At 44.4% G+C, this 16,843-nt stretch overlaps 1 protein-coding gene across 1 annotated transcript; it reads right to left on the bottom strand.

The window, feature by feature from the left end:
* Nucleotides 1-8,441: 8,441 nt before the first annotated feature.
* Nucleotides 8,442-13,960, bottom strand: Bmp10 (bone morphogenetic protein 10). The gene is made up of 2 exons (NM_009756.3): nucleotides 13,588-13,960; nucleotides 8,442-9,393 (listed from the first exon to the last, which is right to left on the bottom strand). The coding sequence occupies exons 1-2, from the start codon at nucleotides 13,919-13,921 to the stop codon at nucleotides 8,462-8,464; spliced, it is 1,266 nt and encodes a 421-aa protein (NP_033886.2). The 5' UTR covers nucleotides 13,922-13,960; the 3' UTR covers nucleotides 8,442-8,461.
* Nucleotides 13,961-16,843: the final 2,883 nt, after the last annotated feature.

Here is a 16,843-nt window from a genome sequence, read left to right as displayed (position 1 = left end):
TTATACCTCTGGCTTGAATGTATTTTTAAGATATTTTTGGGTTACCAAGTATTTAAACATTAAAAATGATTTGACTTAGGGAAAATGTTATGCTATTAGAAAATATTTTCCATGCCTACAAATATTCTATAAAAGTTGATTTTTGTGACTGTTAACTCACATCTGATGTATCTCAATTTACTTAGCTGATAGTTAAGATGAAGGGGAGAATGGGCAGCTGTCCGTCAGTTCGAATGGAATGAGACTTGCTTCAAAGGCGAGCTCCTGGGGTCTGTTCCTTTTGTTTAAAAACAGACTGAGACATGAAGGATATTAATCCCCAACTGGGAAATCTGGGGTGAGCCGGTGATCTGGACTGGTGTGAAAATGGTAGGACCTTAGGACCCTTTTATTCACATGTGTGACCTGTGTGCCTGTCGCAGTCTTTTAGAGATCTTCTAATTCCTGACTGAGTTTTAGAGACCTCTGAGAATCCATCTACTTGTCAGTCAGCAGGAGGCAGAGTTCCATTTTCTCCCTCCGAGTCTGAATTGGCTTAGTGACTCACACTTGCCCAAAGGGATGTTGAAAGGGGGACACTGCTAGCCTTTGAGGAAGATACACTGGGAGCTTTTGGGCTACCCCCAAGGCGGCCTTGTGGAGAGAACATGGTAAGAAAAAAATGGAGACGCCCCAAGACTCTATCCCAGGTACCTTTACCTTGATGGTATCCCTGCCACCATCAGACCACAGACATCTCAGAGAAGTCCCCTCCCAACTAAGGTTTATGAGAAAAAAAAATGGAAATGGTTGTCATCATCTAAAGAGCCTCCTGGGTGCGGTTTGTCACACCGTGATAGGTAACAAGAATGAACTACAGCTACAGGCAAGATTGGGACATTGGTACACAAGAATCTGGGATGGACACGGCAGGTTAAAAAACTGGCCTTCAGGTCACTGGCCTGCAGGTTTCTGAAGAATTCACTAAGGAGAAAACTTGAAATGGTCATGTGAAAGGACCTGACAAGGTATTAGGAACTCCTGGGTTTGTAGCATTGTGGTCAAACAAGATTCAACCTCTAATCTCAAAGATGCTCTTCAGCCTTGCGCCCTGACTGTGGGTCCTCCAAACAGCCCCTTCAGGAACGCACAGGCAATCTTCTTTCCACTCCTATAGCCTTCTGAGCCATCACCCACAGGCTGCCAGATTCCACAAATAAAAATGTGCAATTAAATCTGAACTGGAGGTAAACACTGAAGACTTTTAGAGTGAGTACGCCTTGTACAATATTTGAGAAGTGTTTATACTAAAAACACATTATTTATCTTAGGTTGAAGTTTCACTAGCCACTAGGAACTGATGTCTGACCTCACACTGCGTCAAGCCGGAATGTTATGCTTTGAGGCTGTGTCTAATTCTCACAAGCTTTTGTGGAAAAAAAAATGAAAAAAACTTCAAAAAAGAAAGAAGGAAAGAATAAAACATGTGACAGTTGCAGCAGAAAACATATCAGAGGCCAGTCTCATGTAAATATTATGTTAATTAAAACAGATGCAGCATAAACAAAATAACTCCAGGGGGCTGGTTTCTGTTCCGCCTGGATCTCTTAATATAGTAACTCAGTTCCCATCCTGTTAGCGCCCTTGCCTTATCAAACGTTGAACCGGGTGTAAGGAAGTTTAAATTCCGAGAGATTGGAGAGTGTTCTCTAAACACTTGCAACAGATGGTCTCTTGCCTGAAAAGCATTCTTCCTTTCGGGGAATAGAGTGATGAACTTGGCTATTTCAGGAAGATATGTTGTGATTCATTTTTAGACAACAGGTTTTCCACACTGAGGACCAATCTTCCCATCCCATCCTTCCCTGAGCTTGTCCACAGGGCAGAGGCCTCATTTGCATACACCTTAGGCATTACAGGGAATAAAGGGAAGCCTGGGCATGCCTCCTGCTTCACCTCATCACCTCAGAGCAAGTGCAATTGCCAAACGGATTTGGAAAGGTAAATGTCATCTGAGAGAGTATAACTAATAAAAATCAGACAACATACCGCCAATAACAGAGAACTGGAGGAGGAGGAGGACAAGAAGGAGGAGGAGGAAGAAGAGGAGGAAGAGGAAGGAGGAGGAGGAAGAGAATAACAGCAACAATAACAACAACAACAGCAACAACAACAACCCCTTCAGGGGTTCACAGTTCACTCTTGCAGAATGCACGGTGCCCCAGGGCTCTCTGTTTTTAACCTCACAGCTCCTCAGGCCTGTGTTGCCTTTTTCTTTATACTTTTATCTTTAAACAGAACTGTCTGTTTTGCAGACCAATTTTCCGAATGGCTCCTCTGATGTTTCCTCATAAATAACCAAGCTGTTATACATTTAGGCAACAATAATAATGAGAAGGTAGGCTTGCTAGAAACCTTCCAGGGCCTTCAAGTAAATCAACCAGTGTTTGGTTTTTTTTTGGGGGGGGGGTTGTTTTGATTTGTTTTGTTTTATTTTGTTTTGTTTTAGATTTATTTATTATTATATCTAAGTACACTGTAGCTGCCTTCAGACGTACCAGTAGAGGGCATCAGATCTCATTACAGATGGTTGTGAGCCACCATGTGGTTGCTGTGAATTGAACTCAGGACCTTTGGAAGAGCAGTCAGTGCTCTTAACCACTGAGCCACCTCAACCAGTGTTCTGCACATGCAATTGTTCTTGATGTGACAGTGCTGTTTTGTGCCTCTTATCAGAAAAATGTTAAACTCTTGTCACACTCTTAACATCTCATTTTAAAGTAAAAATGTATTTCCCATCTTTCCCAGGGTGCATGAGATACTGGAGGTCTGTGTGGACAGGCTGAGGAAGGGGAAGAGAGGGCAGGAGCCCTTTCTGTAAGCTGACTGTTGAGGACAGTGAGACCAAGATAATCACATAATTCAGGTATAACCTCCAAGTTAACAAGCTCTCGCCTCCAAATATACCCCTTCTTTACAAAGAGTCACTTCTGTGCAAAAGTGGGCTCTTGTCCACGTGACCAGAGTCACAATCTGGGGGCCCATGTCTTGTTTCTCACAACCTCACAAAGATCAGTTCATACAAGTATCATTCTCAGGGTTTAAACAAATGATTTTATATATATATATATATATATATATATATATATATATATATATATATATATATAAAACTCTGAACATAATCTTCTCACACTTTGTTATAAGCTACATCGTAAAGTAGCTTGCCACTCTGTTTCTGTCCAGAGCATACTAGTTGCCTTGGTTTTTTTTAAAAAAAATCACAGAATGGAGTGGCCTGTCAGAGCAGCCTTGCCCAGGTCAGACCTCATGTGGAGAAAAGCTTCAGGCCCCACACCATGAGAGGCATCTATAAATGGAATTATTTACAGAAGAATGTATAGGCTGCTAAAGAATTCAAAGCCAAGTCATAAGATCAGCTTCCCTAGCCCTTTCAGTCCAGGTCTAGCCCAAGCTCTCAAGGAGCGCTCTGCTCCCTCCCCTCCAGGACTGAGGGCAAGGGCTTCCTGTCACACATGCCAGATGCCAGGATGCTGAAGTCCACTCAAGAGAGGCAGAAGAAGGTCTCACGGGAGGCGCTGTCTTCTCCCATCGCTGTCTCCTTGCCCTTCCAGCACTGCTTCTGCCATGGGAATGCTCTTCCTTCCCTGCCCATGCTGCCATGGGAATGCTCTCCCTTCCAGAACTCCCACCGACCTTCCCCATGCTCCCATGCACAGGAGGGAGGCTCATACCTTACACGGTCAGATACTCTTATTTCCTGGGGCTGGAACGAAGATCCTTTGTGCTTTCCCAATGACTTTCACACACAATGACTCAAACTATTGGTTAAACTGAGCACAGAACAGCATCAGCGTCCCCTAAGAAGTCAGGACACTCCTTATAACTAATGTTTGCAGAGAAGTTGGATGTATTTGGGTGTCTATCAAGAGATCAGAACAGACCAGCTGGCTGGAAGGACCCCCCCCCCTTTCAAACCTGAGGTCGTATGAAGTTCAGTAATAAGAGATCAATCAAATTTAACCTCCACAGCTTCTGAATTCATGGCAGGATTCAAAGAAGTATTTCTCCAGTTATTAGCAAGGAGGAGCCAATTTGGTTTCCTTTTGTGTTGCTAGTGTTCTTGGAGTGTTCAGGATCACACACAAATGAGAAGACTGTAAAAAGGCAGAAGCTCACTGCAGCCTGCTCTCTCTTCAAATCATTTTCTACCAATTAAGCAAGCAGTTGTATTCCATCTGGATACACAGATGTGGAAATATTCCAAGGGGGTAGAATAGAGGGAAAGACTGCATCTAAAAAATAAACTGCTGAAGATTACTGTCAAAATAATTTTCCATTTTATTTAACAGGATGACTCTACGGTACACGTTTGTTTGATGAACAAAGTATAAAATATCTATTTCCATATTCATTTTAGTCTAACTTTTAGTAATCTGGTCATGAATCGTGAACTTGCTTTACCAAAGAACGTGACCGCTTAGCTGAATCAGCGTGTCCCAGTATCAGCTAATTTCCTGGGTGCCCCGGAGGCTGCTGGCAAGGGCTAGCATCCATCTCCCCACCGCAATTAGGTCAGGAGCTCACAAACCCCCTTGCGCTTGTGTGATAGAAATGGACTGATTCCTGTAAATGGTCACTCTCTGTGGGGTATTTATGAGTAGATATGTTTCCACATGTGCTGGTATCATGAAGTGCTAGCTCCCATCCTTCTGCTGAATGTGGAAAATCAAATGTCTTTGGGAACAAGAGAACACACACAGAAAACCCACGTTTCCTTTCTACCACATATGAGTGATGGAAGGTCAAGGGGGCCGGAGCAGGGCCAGGGGACAGAAGGGGACCTGAACTGCACTGCAAATAAGTGACAAGAGATTTTGCCTGCATACTGCTGCACTTTATGAATTTGGGGAAAATTGAGATATAAATTCCTTCATATGAACAGATCTTTCACTCAAAGAATATAAAGAATGATAAAACTCTAGTAACTATTTTTTAAAAGTATTTCATCATTAAGCTTCCAGATTAACTAACACTTTTACACTGGAAAACGGTGGGGTGCTAGAAGGGCCACTCTGAAGTTACTACATTGACTTTTGGGTACAACTGTTTGTCTGAATTAGCGGATCAGGGAGGTAATGGGCATTTTCAGAAAAGAGACCCCTTCTTTGGGGGACATGTCCAACCAAATGGCACTTGCATTAATGGGGTAGCAGTCATATTCACTTATGGCTGACAGATGCCCTCTCACAATAAATAAGGCGAAGCGTGGTGAGTTAGGGGATAGCACGCCATTTATTGACAAAATGCCTTCGAAACATTTGCACTTCAGTTGAACTCTGCTACTTACAAACCAGCAGATACAGGGAGGGGCTCACAGGTTTTGCCCACAAGACAAAAATACATAAAGCCATGGCCGGATCCCTTAACATAACAGGACAGTTTGACGCAAAAAGCAGAGGTGGACATACAGGTGTCGATTCTAAGTGAGCTACATTCCTGGAAAGGATACACTGGGAGCTGCAGAAAAGGCTATTTTATTCGAGAGGGAGTCACACACATAAAAATAAAATTTTAATATTCTACACTATATTACAAAAATAAATATATTAATCAATAAATAGTAAGAAGCCTAGAAACTTTTACACGACCGTGCAGGTGGGGTGGCGTGGGGTGGGGTCAGGTGGGGTTGGGTGGGGTGGGATGGCTGCCAAGTGCCCCTGCTGCTCAAAGAATCGTTATTAGCTTTTTCCATCAAAGCATAAGAAATAAAAAGAAAACAAGACTGATATGGGCAAGCCACAGTGGAAGACCTGTCATTGAAGAAATGTATCGGTTACGTTTCAGTTTCCTGAGAACCTGCCGGTTCTGTGGCTTCAGGTTAAGTCTGTGAAGTGGAAAGGCAGCAAGCAGCTGTTGGAAGGAGAGAGAAGAATGTTTCTATTTATGGCTTTCGTCACTCCACTTTCTGATAAGGAAGCAAATTCATAACAATAGTGAAAACAGTAACACTTGACTATCCAACACGCAGCTATGCTATGCGCATGCCTTTCTCCAAGAAGACCATCACGAAAGCAAAAAGCACCGCTTACATGAGCAAGTGCATAGTAAATGGAGAAGCATGTGGGGTTTGCAGCTCTCACCTTCAGAAGAAGTGTAACTTCACTCTTCAGAAGCTCAACAAAGTATCTCCAGGAGCTTCTTGGGCAAGTGGTAGTGGGTATGCCAGGATACAAGAGCTGACACCTCTAGTAACAGAATGCCAATGTCAGTGATGTTCTGTGGCCAGAAGGCATGCAGCTCTGAGGATCTGGCTGTCATGTTTTCCTGGAGTTTGCAAGCCACTTGGCATCACACGACACATCTAAACTATTGAAATTACAAAGCTGAGCCATAACTAGAACTTAGAAGAAACTATTCCTGCTAAGCTAAAATTATTTTATTATTATGTCCATGATAGTCTCCTTGAGAAAGGATCTGCAGTACCTTGGAGTATGAGTATGTGTAGTGTACCATAGAGTGTGAAGGCTGTACCAGTTCCTCAGGGTTGCTGGCACGGCTAGCCAATGCCAGCTATACATGTACAGATTCATGCATGCACTCAAACACATGGTGTTAGAAAGAGGCTAACATGGATGCTTCTTAGTTGAACAGCCATCCCAGCCAACCTAATGTCCCTTATCATGTTCTCATTGATGATCAAAGTATTCCACTTCCAGGGCAACAGCTTCTCTGAGATTTGTATTTTGAGTGACTAGATATATAGAGTTGAAGTCCAAATTTGGAAAATACCTGTCCTTAACAGAACAATCTGAATATATAGCCCTAAGAAGTTTATGGAAAGGAAGCTGATAACTAGCCCGGCATTAATATATATATATATATATATAAAACCAACAGGGAAGGATTGGGTAATATACTGAGGCCATATTCCTGCTTCTCATGTGAGTCACTGTGTCATTTGTCTGCTGATGCTCTGGTGACTCAGAACCCGCCTGCTCTAGCTCCGCCTATGCAGAGTTGAGGATGCAGAGTGGTAGGGCTTGCACCAGGATCTCAGTGTCCTTACAACCTACCTGATGATGGACAAGAGTTTCAAACAGAAAGGAGGTGGGGTGAAAAGAATGGGGGTGCTAGAGGATTTCTCCCCAGATCAAGGCTGATTTCAAAGTTCAAGCTCAACATTTGAGTGGTCTGTTTATGTCTCTGCTAATTCATGGGCTTGAGTGTGTTCGCTTGGACACTATTCTTTTGTTCTGTATTCTTCATGGCAAACATAGCACAAAGTATGTAACGCAAATCCAATCTAATTAGATTTCCAGGATAAGTCTAGAAGTCAGCTCACTAGCTGATTTTATACTGAGGGAGAATGGTTTCAGGTCCCCTGTCATGTCATGTCTGCTGCCTCCTCCATGGATGATGAAGGAGAGAAAGACAGGAAGACAAGAGGCATGATGGGAAGGCAATTAAACAAAGGGAAGAGAACGGAGGGGAAGGCAGAGGTGCCCAGCAAGGGAAGGAGGCCATGGAGTGAGGAGTATTGTCAACTTCATCCTCAGACAGCTTCCTCAAGTCCTCTCAGTCTTGGGTTCTTTTATTCTGTCCTAAAGAGTTAATAATTCCACTAGAATTGTGATGGCTTTACCACCACACATGAGGACATCTGAGCCCTTCCCCCATCTCCCTCCATCACCTCCATGGCCCTTTGTAGCACTAAGGGGTGGTACATGTGGCCTTCCCTCCTGTTGACTAAGGGAGTGCCAATCCTGAAAGACCCCCTCCCCCATCTTTCCTGACCAGGCACTGTCCTCAGAATTACATGGCCCAGGGGCCTATTCTTTGCAAGGGCATCTCTGGGACCATTGCCTGTCAAGGCCATTTGTTTTGTGTATCTGACAACCCCATCCACATCTTGAATTTGAAGCAGGCTCTTCAAGCCTGCTGCTCTGAGCCATAGCAGATACAATTGAAAAGAACTACATTTACATACCCTGAACATTTGGGAAATACACATCTCTAGATGGTTAAACTCCTAAAATGAACTTTCTTGGCCTAAATCCCATATCCTGTAATACATACATTCTGGAGGAAGCCACTCACATGGATAAATATAGTCTGCCTGTTGAGCAAAAAGACTTTTTAAAGTTCACGTGCACCTGCATGAACGTGCACAAATCCCTGTGTGTTGACACTCTTTCCTGTAGGGCTTGCTCTTTCTAAACTGCCAGAAAGCATAAATGATGCGGGCCTGTTAAGAGATGGTATCACTGGGAAAGGAGAGTATGAAGAAGATAACTGGATGGGACTGGATTGTGGAGCAAAATACACATTTCCTACAGCACAGTTCCCTAAGGTGGCAACCTCTATTATCTGTACACCTTCATTAAATAGTCTCATTAAATAGAACACAAAATATACACATCTGCAGTTATTAAATAAGCCATGGGACGCCTCTCCTCTCCTATCTACAGCCACACTCAGACACAGCCATCCCTTCATATTTAAACTTGTAGGTGACGACACCTTTATCTAAATAGAGGATGGAGATGGGATCCAGCTTCGTGGGCACACAGCAGGCTTTGGAAGCTTTCTGGGAATTCTTGAGGTGGACCAAGGCCTGAATAATTGCGTGTTTTGTAGGTGTGAGGTGCTCCGCCAGAGGGTAGTTACACACACCCCGGCACTCATAGGCTTCATACCCAGGAGGAGCGATGATCCAGGAGTCCCACCCAATCTCCTTGAAGTCGATGTATAGTGGGGTCTTCTTACAGTAGTTCCCCTTGGCGTTCCTCCTGATCCGAGCGGACGAATCATCAATCATGTTCGACCTCATCTGCAGCAGAGCCTCTTCATCGGGCCCACTGAAGAAAGCATCTGAGTCCAGGTCCAGATCCTGCTCATGGGTGATCAATTCGTTCAGTTCTTCTTTCTGCTCCTTGTCATTGCTTTGGTCATCAGAAAACACAACCAGCAAAGGGTCATGCTTATTTTGGGCACTCATATCTATTTCCAGTTGTCCCCTTCCGGTGTCCTCAGCTTGGTTTTGTCTGCTTTCTATGTGGATCTCCAGCTGATGGGTTGATGGGCCTGACTTTTGCCAACGTCTGGTGGCATCTGTGACGTCAAATGTCTCCCACTCACTGTTGGTTCCGTAGATCTCTGTTGATACTAAGACCAGCATGCTCCTCTCCTCCTCGCTACCGTCTGCACTCTCTAGTACCTCAAAAATGGTAATTTTACGGTCCACGCCATCATACATCATGCGATCTCTCTGCACCAGCGTGTACAACCGCAGTTCAGCCATGACGACCTCTTCATGGTGAGGGATAGACACATTGAAGAGGAGAGGATATTTCCGGAGCCCATTAAAAGTGACTGGTTGAGAAAACAGATCTAAAAAAAGAAAGATACTTATGAGAAACCAGACTTGCAGTATGCTTCATAATATAGCAGGTGCTTTTTTAAATAGTAAAAGGAAAGAAAACTTGCCCAGTGTGATGGTTTGTTTATATATGCTCGGCCCAGGGAGTGGCACTATTAGAAGGTGTGTCCCTGTTGGAGTGGGTGTGGCCCTGTTGGAGTAGGTGTGTCACTATGGCTTTAAGACCCTCATCCTAGCTGCTTGGGAGTCAGTATTCTGCCAGCAGGCTTTCAGATGAAGATGTAGAACTCTCAGTTCCTCTTGCACCATGCCTGCCCCGATGCTACCATATTCTCCCCTTGATGATAATGGACTGAACCTCTGAACCTGTAACTCAGCCTCTATTAAGTGTTGTCCTCATGAGAGTTGCTTGGACATGGTGTCTGTTCACAGCAGTAAAACCTAAGACACCCAGCCTGAGCTACTTCACAAGGACAGCACTGGAAGGAATCTTGGAGCTGTAGATGAGCCCCGCTGTTTTTCCAACCAGTAACGAGCCCTGAAACAGTTCGTGGAGGTTGTTCTCTTGAACTATCCATGATTAAAGACTTCACAGCTTATGTTTGTAAGGCAGTGCTCTCCATGAAGTTGGCCCTGGTCTTCACTGATCTCCATAGACCAGGGGTTGTTACACTTTGGCCTACAGGCCAAACTGGGACTGTCACACACTTTGGAAAGAAAACTCCACCAGAGCGCAGCCCCCCTCGGGTATTGCTGCAGTGCCTCTGGCTCAATCTGTGCAGCAGAGGCAGAGTTAGATATGGGCTATCTGGCTTTTTCAGAGGAAGTTTGCTGACCTTGTCCCTACATAACAAAGTTTAGCAAGGTCAAAAGAGCAATCTTAAAAGAAGGAGTCTTAGTGATTGGTTCTGGGGTGTGTAGTCCTCTCTGAGAGTGAGAGAGAGAGAGAGAGATGGTGAGTCTTGGAGTAGACACATTACCTTAGTGATATTCACTAGCAGCTAGAGTGCAGTTGGACACACACAAACCACCCGAGATCTTTACATGATAGCTTGTTAGTGGCCCTTTGTATCAGAAGCATGCCTCCAAATACTTCCATATTGACTTTCTTTTAAAAAACAAGGTCTCACTGCACAGTACTGGCTGGTCTGTAATTCGCTATGTAGAGCATGCTGGCCTCGAACTGGCACACTAGTCCTCTAGTTTTTGTTTCCTGAGAGACATACAGGCATGTGTCACCGTGCCTGGCCTCATATTAACTTTTGACGTGAGAATTTTACATAGAACCCAAAGCTCCTATGTTCTTTCCCAAGGCCATTTGACTCTGTGAGGACTGAGACATTTGACATCAGAGTATCCGAGGATTGGACACCAAAGATGTCAGATACCCGAAACGGAGCATCCTCTATTGTCCTTGGCAGCCTTTCCCTAACTGTATACCCAACTCATGACCTCAGTGGAGTCTCTGATCCACATTGTGCTCAATGTCTTTCTTTAGCTGATCACTTTATACCTACTCTCAGAAGACCTGAAAGTTTTGCCCTCGAGCTCATAATCGTGTGGGCTTTTAAATTTACATAATAAAATATGTAGTTATTTTGCATCTTTCATGACTTCCTCTGGGTACTACCTAAAAGCATCTTCACAGGGTCGCTGGGGGATACTGGTTTATGGGATTGCTCTAGCATCCTAGGTGTGTCCAGGGCAACTGTAACCCATCCTTAGCATGCCAATCAAGTCATGGCTCCTGCCCATTCTCCACAGCACCCAGAATGCCACAGTTGCTCAATAGATAGTTATTGATCAATTGAATGAATATTTTGTGTGTGTGTGTTTGATTAGTAAATTTCTCACTTTAAAAAAACCACTAAAACTAAAATGCCTTCCTTTTCTGTACTGTGAGCCTTCGAGGACATTCTTCCGATTCTTGAAAAGAAACCCATCTTGCCTCATTCCCGCTTCCACCTTTGGTCTCCCCCTTGAGACATTGGTGCCTTCAAGTCTCTCTATGCACTTGCTGTCATAGAAGATCAAAAGTGGGAGAGCAGGCTCATTGCTCCTCCGCGAGAGAGGCAGTTCCCCTCAGGAATGGAGGAAGCCTTGGGGAAAGTGGGCAAGCTCACTGTTGTGGTGGAGATGGGGGTTTCAGTGGCTGTTTACACTCGGAGCACTTAAATTATACAAGTTAAATATATGCATATTTCTATAGATGAGCTATACTTCAGTGAAGATATATCTTTTAACAAATAAGCTCACATTCAGGAGGCTTGAACAAGAGGGCTGTGAGTTCAAGCTCAACCTGGCTTACAGAGTAAAATTTTGTCTCAAAAGAAATTAGTAGTTTATAATTTTTTTAAAAAATTAAATATGAGTATTTCAAGGCCAGCCTGGGCTACATGGTGAGTTCAAGACTAGCTTAAAACAAGACAATACAACACAACACACACATACAAACCAACCCTTAACTAACTAAACAAAACCACCCACAATTCTTTGCATATGTGACAATAGATCATGGAGAAGTCACATTTCAGGGCAAGAAAAAGAATGTCCTTGACAGCTTTCACACACCAGTGGTTCTGCAAATTGTGTGGCTGTTACGATGACCCCTACAATGCACATGTCTAACCTATGCTAGTTTTGCATCAGAAGAGATCAAACCAACACGCGTTGATATGAACCAACCATATCTGACTTCCTAGACAATATAGAGGATGGAGCCAACATAAGAAGTGAAGTCCCATTTTCCACCCTGCATGTGACACTGGTTCCAAGATGAATTAGGTTTGGGATCCTCTGGGTCTTCACCTCGAGCATGGTACTGAACAAACACAAGAGGTGAGTATGTGGATGACAGCAGCCAGCAGGGAGAGCCTGCTGAGGGGACACAGGTCCTCTGCTGCCTGAGTCTTCCTCTAGGCTGGCAGAGGTGCAAGGGGTGAGTGGCTGGGTGTCTCCAAGTCTGATCCCTCCCCATGCATCTCCTGTAATGGTAAGCTAGGTCATATCCTCACCATTGTCACCTGCTCTTCCATGGGAGAAGTAAGAGACAAAATCGAACAACGCATTCCCACCATGCCTGAACTAGACCACATTCTCACCATGCCTGAGCTAGACCATGGCTCAGAGCAGCAATCTGAGGCAGGCTCCTTGGGAGGTTGTTCTTTTTCTCCCAGACTTGCCTCCAAAGAAATCTGAAATTTCAGTTTGCTCTTTCCACCCGCAATATGTTACTAAGTACAAATGGCGGCCATAGGTTGAATTTTTAACAGCAAATACTATCTTGGTGTCTGAGGAATATCCTCTCAATGTTCACTCCAGCGCCTAGAATATTAAGTAATTCATTGAAAGTCGTCATGGTTTGTCCAGCATTTCCTAACCATGCACCCTCTCTTACCTAGAGCTGCCTGTGATTCCCTCATCTGCGCTAAGCAGCTTCTGCTTACAGGAGGAAGTGGGTGCTCCAATCACTTACGCTAGTTATTCACAACCTCCCAAGGCAGCCAGCTCTCAGCGGTCCTGAGCTGTTTTGTGCCACTGCCTTCTGCTTCCAAGAGCTTCCAATGAATAATTTGAAATATGTGTATCACTCTTCATGAAGACACAGTCACAATCAGCTGGGCCTGCACACTTCCTGGAGTCTTATTATAAGCAATGATTATATGGATTATATGAATATGGGAACATGGCTCATTAAACACAACACACTATGAGAAGAATCTCCCAAATACAGTTCTGTTCTATCAGGACACTGATCAAATGAAATCAGAAATGAAAACTCGCCCAGAGTTCGAACACACTAAAAAGCCCAAATTTCTATTTTTTTTAATTGTTTTTGATCTAAAAAATAGTTGACTAATTCTTATCAACACCAGATAGAGATCGAGTCCTGTCTAGAAGATGGTAGAGAAGATGGAAGATCAACATTTACGTTTTTTTGATATATGGTGTCCAGGTTAAAATGACATCAAGAACCTGTTGTGATATCAGAATGATGGGTATTCTGTGGGTTTTCATTAATAGATATTTTCCAGCACTTTTGGAGTTCTGGGAGGATCGTGTGGTACAGTCGATGCACTGTGTCCGAGCCATGCGTTTCCACGAGTGCATCCTCTCCCACATCACCCCCACAGGGACATTTCCTTATTTCTTCCTGAGAAAAGCCAAAGCCAAAGCCTCCCGTGTGTACGCACAAGCCAGCCTACCTTCGTTCTTGAAGCTCCGGATGATGTTAGCAGACGGCATGGAGGTCCGGTCTGTGGCGAATTTGTTGTAGAGCTCCAGCATGTACTCTGGTGGATCCACTCTGCCCGTGTCCTGCACAGGAATGTCCGACAAGTTCAGCGTCTTGAGAAACTCGTTCTTCATGCTCTGCAGCAGTGTGTTGAAGTCAATACCATCTTGCTCCGTGAAGATATCATCAAAGAAGGGCATGTCTTCTTCCAGGGGCGACTGCTCAAGGCCCATAATGGGGCTGCCAGAAGCCGAGTGAGCCACCAGGCAGAAGACGGCGCTCAGCGGCAGAACCAGAGACCCCATGACTCTCTGCTCAGCTCCCAGGCCAACCTAGGAAGGCTTAACTCCCCTGGGCTGTAACTGGCAGTTTTATCTTGCGGAGTGTAAATGTCTTGTGTCACTGGACACGACACAAGTATGGAAACTCTTCCTCTGTCTTCCCCTCCCCCCTCCTCCGCCTCCTCCCCCTTTCCCCCTTCCCCCCTTCCCCCCTCCCCACCAAAAGTCAGGTTGCAGTAATTGGATAGCAAAATCCCCTATAGGGCCTAGCCTCTCTTATCTTCCCAGTGTAAACTTGTACACCAGATTTCATTTTTATCTTGCAACCCCTTTTTCTTTTAATGAGCATTTTGTAAACATTTCTACATTCTGACACTGGCGAGAGATAGGACAATTTTGTCTTTGCAAAGGCTCTGCTACCCTTCCCTCCATTTAGCTTCCTTTGGTAGGAATGTCTGGATTCCGGGCTTATGGGATTCAGTTTTGCACGTGTGTATGACAGATGTTAAGACTCAACAGAATGCAAATCATTAGTGATGTGTGTTGATTCACGGATGGGGCTTACATGTCCAAAGATGGACTAAATAGCCAATAACTCCAAGTTAAGTAGACATCAATGACTCATAAACAAGTTTCGAGGCATTTGTTTTTCGAAACAGGAAAGAATGAATGTCACGGTCATTGGTTTTGTATTTTTTATAGATTTGATCAGGCTGAAGGTAAGCCAGCGACCGACTACAGTCAGTTTCGGAGTGTAGCATATTGAAGAACTTTTCAGAAACCATCTAATGTGCTTTGTCTGATAACCCTGTTTTCATCCCTGTCAGGTGCATAGACTCCGAGGTCCCATGGCTGGTCAGAAGCCACTGACCTGTGCAGTCATGAAGCCTCGAGTTAAGCCCAGGCAGTCTGGTTATTGTGGAACAGAAACTTCCAGACTTTGTAACCAGGATTCCAATTAGACCAGGAATGGACAGCAATAGCAACTAGACCCCAGCCCACCTGTACAGGGGTAGTCAGTGAGGAGGCGGTGTCTGGATGCGGATTCAGGTCCTATGTTTGTTATTTACTTGACCAAAACCTCTGCCAAGTTCACCTTCAAAACTAAGTCCAAAACTCCATGGGCTTCGCAAACAGCATCACGAAACAGATGAAAAATGCCAAGCATCTTGGGAAGGGGTGGGGTGTGGGGCTGGTACAATTGAGTGTGTGTCCAGTTTAGGAGTAACAAGCCAGGCTGACCATTGAAGCCATGCTAATTGGTGGCAGCGGGAGGTGCTGTCACTTGGCTCTGTAGACAGCTCCAAGGGGTTATCTCCTGCAGGGACAATTATAATGGAATTTCTTCTGCTTGCTCGGTGCGTTCCCTGTACAGCCTTCAGTGTGTTCTGAGGACAGTGCCTAAACCATTGGTGCACTCGGATACCCGCTTAGTTTCTTGGCTAAGCTTTTCTATTCTCTCCCTAACAGGCTAGCTAAAGCATCCCCATTTACCATTCTCACCACCAAAGTTTCTAGTCACCATTGGATTCTTTCTCCCCTTCCCTAGATTTTTACAGTAATTTTTAAGCTGTCTTAGGAAGGATTCTATCTTTAGTAGCTGCTGATTGTCTACTTGTCTGGCAGTTGATTGAAATCCAGTGTTTTGATGGCTGTTTCTGCTTAAGTAGCACATGGCAATTGCAGATTGGAAATAGATCGAACCTGAGGAGGTGCACACATGGGTGGGTCACGGTCCCACAGCCCCACAGCCCAATCTACTGCTGATGCATTTTTAACACGAGGTTCCAAAAAGCATTACAGCAAGCCTCCTATATCATGTGCTGATCAGGACAAGCACCTGCCTATCTGCATACACACACACACATGTCAACGCACACTCCACAATTCTGAATGGCAGGCAAGTACGTGCAACTGCCACAGGACCTTGGAACACGTGGCTGCACTCCAGTTCCTGGGGTGCACTGATTTCAAAGGTCAGAGGACAGCACACACACACACACACATACACACACACACACATACACACACACACACACACACACCATGGTTCTGAGCTCATCACACCCCATGCAGAAAAACATGCAGTAGAGATTTCACTGGTTTCCCTTGGTTTGGTGACAGAGAAGGTAATAAACTAAAGAGTTAGACGATTTCTCCAACAACGTGTTAGTATCTCCAGCTGGTTAATTGATTTACTAGGAAAACGAGAGCAGTTCCAGCCCACTACCTACACCATCTTGAATTACAGGCTCAGGGAAGGTCCTTACGCACCAGGCCCGTGATGCATGGACCAGGAAGAGGCAGGGCTCTGTGCATGCATGCAGGAAACAGCAATCACCTCTGTCTTCTGCACCTGAGATGCATTTTCGTTTTGATGTAGCGTCTCTTTATCAGGTAAGTTTCTCTAGAAATCTCTTCCCAGTGACTCTCACCTGACTCCAAAGGAGCTGAATGTCCGTCCCCACACGACTTCTGTTGTTTCGATTTTCCTCTATTATGAACTGATCTTATCATTTTGCATCCCACACCTTTGGAGTATGTTATAATCATCATGAGCTAAATGTCACTTTTCCTGCTAAGCCAACTATATAAAAGTTATAGTATTTTAGGGAAAAGAGGACAAATTATACTTTCTGCTTTTAAGCTGGTGCAAACTCTTCTGTGTTTAGTTTCACAACTCTACAAGCTGGAAGGATCAAGTGTTGAACTTCTTTATTGTCTTAGAGGACTTGTTTAGTCCAAGATTAGATACAATGGACAACATCCTTATGATTTCTGCCATTCCTGTGAATCATGGTCAGACTGTAAACAACACAACCGGTAAATATCCCCTGACTGGCATGAGGACAATGGAGTTAGGAGCCCCTGAAGATGGTGCTAGGTTCTTGGAGCGATTCTTCCTTGAATCACACCTTAAGATCGAGATATTCCTCTGGCTATTTA

Source organism: Mus musculus, chromosome 6, assembly GCF_000001635.26.
Source record: "Mus musculus strain C57BL/6J chromosome 6, GRCm38.p6 C57BL/6J".
In the NCBI taxonomy this organism is placed as follows: Eukaryota; Metazoa; Chordata; class Mammalia; order Rodentia; family Muridae; genus Mus; species Mus musculus.
This window is presented reverse-complemented; position numbering and strand designations above follow the sequence as displayed.

What these genes read in the sequence shown, in the direction of transcription:
- Bmp10 (NM_009756.3), bottom strand. Translation starts at nt 13,921, where the DNA reads ATGGGGTCTCTGGTTCTGCCGCTGAGCGCCGTCTTCTGCCTGGTGGCT. An exon ending in CCGGAGCTTCAAGAACGAAG is followed by an intron (nt 9,394 to 13,587) that starts GTAGGCTGGCTT and finishes TTCTTTTTTTAG; the next exon opens with ATCTGTTTTCTCAACCAGTC.